The sequence below is a fragment of the Crocodylus porosus genome, unplaced genomic scaffold, assembly GCF_001723895.1.
Source record: "Crocodylus porosus isolate Cpor-Errol unplaced genomic scaffold, CroPor_comp1, whole genome shotgun sequence".
Taxonomy (NCBI): Eukaryota; Metazoa; Chordata; order Crocodylia; family Crocodylidae; genus Crocodylus; species Crocodylus porosus.
Genome location: NW_017728932.1, coordinates 12,493,212 through 12,499,211, shown reverse-complemented (window position 1 = coordinate 12,499,211; position 6,000 = coordinate 12,493,212). Strand labels below are relative to the sequence as shown.

At 48.0% G+C, this 6,000-nt stretch overlaps 1 protein-coding gene across 3 annotated transcripts in view; it reads right to left on the bottom strand.

Moving 5' to 3' along the window:
- Window positions 1-296: 296 nt before the first annotated feature.
- The window catches only part of HNF1B (HNF1 homeobox B), a 47,714-nt gene continuing 42,010 nt past the window's right edge, over window positions 297-6,000 (bottom strand). For all 3 annotated transcript variants that reach the window (XM_019545616.1, XM_019545615.1, XM_019545617.1), the window contains exon 9: window positions 297-1,658. Coding sequence is in view for 2 of the 3 variants with exons in the window: in XM_019545615.1 (XP_019401160.1) it covers window positions 1,638-1,658 (21 nt within the window). In the remaining variant the exon portion in view is untranslated. The remainder of the gene's footprint in view (window positions 1,659-6,000) is intronic.

The window sequence follows — 6,000 nt, the reverse complement described above, 5'->3', positions numbered from 1 at the left end:
AAGCAGGCACTCAAATATACCCATCCCAACTCCTTCTTGATCACTTTCCAGCATAGATCTTTCTGTCTTGGGCCCAGTCTGTCACACCACTACCCACAAGGAACAGTATCTCGCACTGTGAGCTGTCCCACTAAAAGGGATTGGTCATAGAGCAAGAGATAGATCCTGCTGAGCCAAGGTAGGACAATCAGCCAACATCTCTAGCTGTTTGCGTGACCCACACTTGAACTCATAGCACTAGAGATGTTCCATCCAAGTGCACAGACGTGAGAGCTACCAGCAAGTTAGAACATAGCATTAGGAAGACAAGGGCAGCCCATTTATTGAAAGAGGTAAGGTTAACAAAGTTCACCCTATTCCAATTTACAATGTAAAATGGAAATCAGACACGGGCCCGCTCCCTACTTCCCACTCCCTTCTCTGAAAGAAGGAAGATTGGGGCATCTAACCCCCCTGGCAGGTATAGGATGTTCCTACCAAAAATACCATCTTATGCACCCATTCGGATCGTAGCAGCAGTTTCCCTTGGAAACTACACACACCTGAAAAAAGGAAGACTCCAGAAATGGTCTACGTGTCTCGCTACACCCATGTGAACTCTTCTCCACCCTTGCCCAACCTCAATCGAAACAGCAAAAAGAAAATAATAATAGTCGAGAGCCAGATGTTGACAGTTGCCACCAAACGGATCGTGCCAGTCATGGCTGCTGGGTAGCAAGTCACTGGGTCACTTATTTCATCCCTGGTCCTTCCTCAAGCGTGGGCTCCTATTAGACAGGACTATTGACCATGCTGCAGCTTGTCGGCCTTTAAGCTCTGCAGAGGCACGCATTTGTGTCGGTCCTCCGGTCGAGCAGCCAGTGCAATTCTGGGGGACTGACACCCTTGAGTATGGCCAGGCCTCTCCTTATGAATTCACTCATTGAAAGAAAAGGAAAACAAAAAAGGGAAAGAAAACCAAAACACCTCAGCTCTGACCTTTACAAAAGGAGAAGTATGAGAATTTTGGCCAATATATACAGGTGGGGAAATTGCACTTAATTACAGTAGTTTACATCCATTGGACACAATTGACTGCTTTCATATAAATCTCTATGTATAGGTGACAGTGAAAGGCTTGGGGAGGACGGAGGCTTATCTATATTTACAGGGTAGTTGGCTCAGTTCAACAGCACAGGTGATTCCTCCTTCCAAATTCTAAGTAACAGATCCAAGTCTCTCACCAGTCCCTTTGGTGGAGAAATATAAGTTAAATAGCATTGATCTTCCTCTCCTCTTCTGCCAGTTCTCGGTCAGTTTTGTTCTTATTTTCTCACAAAAGGCAACAGCCTCTAGAAGGCAAATACTTAAAATCCTCAAGACACGTCCTGGAAATACTGTGCGAAGGGAAGGAAGAGCACAGTCTCTGGGATGAGGCACCTTGTGGACAGAGCCTTGCTCCTGTCCAGTTGCAGAAGGTTGGCTATTCGTCGCGAAACTCCAGCTCTTTTTCAGGCGGATCGGCTCCTCGCTATGGCGCTAGACAAGCTGGCTGAGCTCCTCTATAGCAACGCTCCCCAGACTTGGTTGGTTACCGGCATGATGTTGTGGAAAATAAGCTCCGGTCACTAGGTGCAAAAGCAGTGAGGTGTGGAACATCACCAGGCTTGCAGGGGGCACTAGGAGAGAAAGTGGGAGAGAAGCAGGAGATGTGATTTAGAGAGCATGCATGCAGCGTTACCACATGTAAAGCAGGGGAACAGGATGCCTTTTAATGGCCATCAGGAATGAGCTTTCAGGGCCATTCTAGCATTCACAAAACTCTCAGTGCAACAGAGTCAGTAATTCACATTTCTGCTTCCACAACCCTAGGGCGGCCAAACTGGCCAGCCTGCATGGGGTCTGCAAGGTGACACCAGCTGATACTCCCAGGATTTCTGCAGCAATCTCTGAATCCAAGCAGATCTACTACTATCCTGGAGCTCAGACCTACCTCTCCCCATTTCCCTCTTGCTCCATTCAATGCTCCAAGGTTGCAGCCTCGGGCTCACAGCTTTTACCCGGAGATTTCCATGAGACACAGCACTGAGGTGGTAACTGAGGGGCCCTGTGAAGCCTAGTCCCAACTGCCAAAGCCAATGGGACAATACTGATTCACCGGGTGCTGGATTGTGCCCAGGGCCTCTGGCACTGCAATAGGAAACATGCAGAGTTTTCTTGCCAGATCTGACCAAATAAAGTGCCTATTCGTGCCCAGCCTGTTGGAGAAGCTGTTCCAAGACCAGTTTGTTCCCCTTTGCCAGGCTGCCAAGACCAGTGAAGCGTATGCTGATCTGCCGACCGAGTAAATGCAGTCTCACGAGTTGAAAGCTGCTTGGGGGGGGCAAGGTCACATTACAGGCCAGGAGTCATTACCAAGCAATGGCTTTTCTGTGACTCATGTGGAGGGAGTGGAGGGCTCGGTCCCTAGTAGACAGGGGTCCACAGGCAGCCTTGGCACAGAAAGGAGAGAGGAGCTCCACCTTAACTGGTTCCTTCTGCACGGGGTGGACTCGCACCTTGGCAGACATCTCGGTGGCTGACCGGTCCTACCTCTGCTGCATGTGTTTGGTGGCTGCATTCAGGACTCAAGTTCTGCTTTCTGCACTCACACTGACATCGCCTCCATTCAAATCGAGAGGAAATGTTTTGCACGTCACTACGCTTCTCTGCCTTTTAGCTTCATTTACGTCCCTCCTCCAGGGCTCTTCATGTCCTCGGCCCATTCCCAACAAGATTCCTGTCTTATGCCACAAACAGCTCCAAGGACTGAGAGTACTACGCAGCAAACACAGACACTTGGGTGAGGCAGGGCAAGGCCGTACCCTAACGTGCACGACCTTTGGTAGCACTGCCCAATAGCTGCTACCTCCTATACCTGGCCTTGGCAATTTCTCACCTCTAGATCTCATGAGCCTTCACTCCTGAGTTTCCCCCATGCCACATGGTCGCCCCAATGCACGCGCATGCACACACACTGCTCCTCAGTTTTTGGATTTTGGATGGAGGCTGGGAAGCTGCAGGTGACCTTGCAGGTTTCAGTGCACAGCAAACATCATAAGGCAGAGATAAGGAGACGCCAAGAGGCTTCTATGACATGTCATTAGGGATGGGCTCTGGGGCTATCAGATGTTTGCTCACGTAATAAAATGGTGGCTCAGGCTTAAGTGTTGTCAAAGGAACTGGGAGTTATTTGCTCCTTCCAAGTCTAAACATAAACAGCTGATAAGAGATCAGCAGCTCCTGCTCAGAGTGAAGGTGAGAGAGCCCTGCCCAAGGGGGTGGCTTAGAAGAAATGGTTCTGCTCAGGGGGCACTGAGTGTGTCCCCTTTCCTGGCCCTGAGGGAATAGGAAGGCCAACAAAGCACTGCGGCTGGCCCAGATGGAGATAGAGGGAGAGACCTGCTCAGCTGAGACAGAGAAGATAAATAGTGGATGGATTATATATGACCTCTCTCCTTGGAAAAAGAGCTCAACTTCTGGCAAATGCTCCAAGTCTCAGCCAGTGTCTCAGGGTGTGGCCCAAAGCGTGAGACTATAGAAAGATTCCCGCTGGACTGAATCCAGGCCCAGATCTTCACAGGTACTAAGTACCTAACTCTCAACTGATTTCAGCAGCAATTTCCATCGGCATCCAACTCACCTTTTGTTAACAGCAGGGATGAGCAATGCAAAGAGTACTCAGTGATACTAAATTATTTCTTACCCTTGCCTTTGAGATCAAGCTGCATTTGCAAAATGGACAGTAGAAAACCAGGACTCTATGCAAGCCCCAATATGGAGTGCTGCTGAGGGTAACATTCATCCCCATAGCCAGGGCCTCACATGAGGCTGATCCAATCTGTGCCCCTTATGGTGGGCTTCAATGGGTCTTCAGTGGCTCATGGGCCTTGCTTGCACATAGACACATTCCTTTCTGCACTCAGTCCCACGAGCGGGGGCCGGCTTTCTGGATGGCTGACACTGCTGGCTTATTATGCTCGGGGCTTGCTTGCCCTGGATAACCTACTTCTAAAAAAATAAACCAAAGGAGTATGGAGAAGGGGGAGGCAGGGAAAAAAGCAGCTTGATTATCTCAGCCAGCTCTGCTTCAAAGCCAGAAGATCGCTTTGCGTAGCAAAGGGCACACGCCATCCCCAGGCCTAGCAGGTAGCGTTGTGCGCTATTTTGATTAAAAAGCACATTTCCTGTATTCCGAGGGCTTGTTTCAACAAGCAAGCATCAAAGTCAACGAGGGGTAGGACAGAATAATTAATCAAGGGAGAGGATAGGGCTGAGCGCACACCAGATGGATTGATAAAGCCTTTCAAAGGAAATGGTATTCCCGAGGAGTGCTGATGTGCCTGATTGCCCGACTGATTGAGATTTGTGGGCACAGATAAATGTTTTCCCTGCTCACTACAAAGACTGGGAAACCTAACAGGAGTCGGAGGGCAGTGGGGTTGAGAATTACACTTTCACCTTCCATTTTGTGAGAGAAAAGGTTTGCACTGGGTCCCACACCGGCAGAGGGACTGGGCTTTGGTGAGTCTTTATGGACTTCCATGCAACTATGCCAGCGTGGACCCACTAGGAATTTGACCTGTGGACTCCAGTGAAGCTCTATGGGATGAATATCTGGTCAAATCAATGCAGCTATGCAGATTTCCATCAACTCAATGAGAATCTGCTCTGCTCATCACTGATTCTGCTGATTTACAACGGGATGTAGCCCACTGTACTCAGACTTACACCGTTCCATTTTTCCCCTGGGATGAATAGAGTCGTCTCTGCACCATCCTTGCAGTGTAACTTAAGGGCATCTATGAAAACAAAGCTGCGCAGCAATTCCTAGCATTATTTGCTTTCTGTTTGCTGCCGAGATTTTTCTCCTTCCCACTGTCAGCGATTAGCAAGAAGGTTTATCTGAATACAAGTTCAAGGTTGTCTCCTATTTATCTAGCAATCAATAAGGGCCACATATTTCCCACAGTCCCCAGAGCTGGCTTTTTAAAAAAGGGGCTATTGTCTGAGTTGGATATTAATAACATAGGGCCTGATATAAATATACATCTTAAAAAATTGGGGCGTTGGAGTCTCATCCATTAACCTCAATGAAGCAAGGTGCGTTTTGATCAGCTGCAGACCCACACAAGGATTTTCAAGGAGCTCTGGTGGTTTACATCAGATCAGGATCTGGCTTCAAAGCCTGATCTCTTCTACACTCCTGCACTTTTAGAGTAGTGTGTCTGGATTTAACAGTGACTCTAAATGTGCCCCGATTTACTGAGATTAGAATCCCTCACCTGCATTTAGAAATGGTCTCTATTAACAGAGTCAGGGAAAAGGTCATTTGCTTCTAGGAAGCTAAATCAACTTCAATAAAGTTATGCCAGCCTGGACTTCGCTGCAATGATCACAAAGGCATCATAAGTCCTGCACGTTCCTAAACAAGTCACAATTAGCCAAGGGAATGGGGCAATTACTCAAGTCATTTTCATGCTAGTCACCCGTGGGGTCAGGTTTTTTTAAAAGGAAAAAAACAGAATTGCCACGGGTGACAGGGGCTGGATTTACAGCTCTGGAGACCCAAGACCTTACATATACACGGATAAGTGAATCACCAGCACAAGCTTTTCCCTATGTTGTTCTGTCAATATGACTCTGCTGTGACATGGGGTCATATACCTCAGACCCCAATCATTTGGAGCCAGTTTATATGAGAAATGACATAGATATCTCTCTATTATATTACAACCCTAACCACCAATCTAGATCTACCTTCTACTGCTTCTATGCTACACTGGTATTTAGTCCCGGACATCAAACACTGAGCAAGCAGAAATGCAAGGTGGCACTGATCAGCATAAAGGAATGGGGGGATCTATTCACTGCCCAAATGCACGTGCTCAACAACCATTAGCAGTGGCAGCAGTTCAACATACCCACTGACAGAACGCCCCCAGAACCATTCTCAGTAAAGGAAGCCCACCTGGCTTTCTT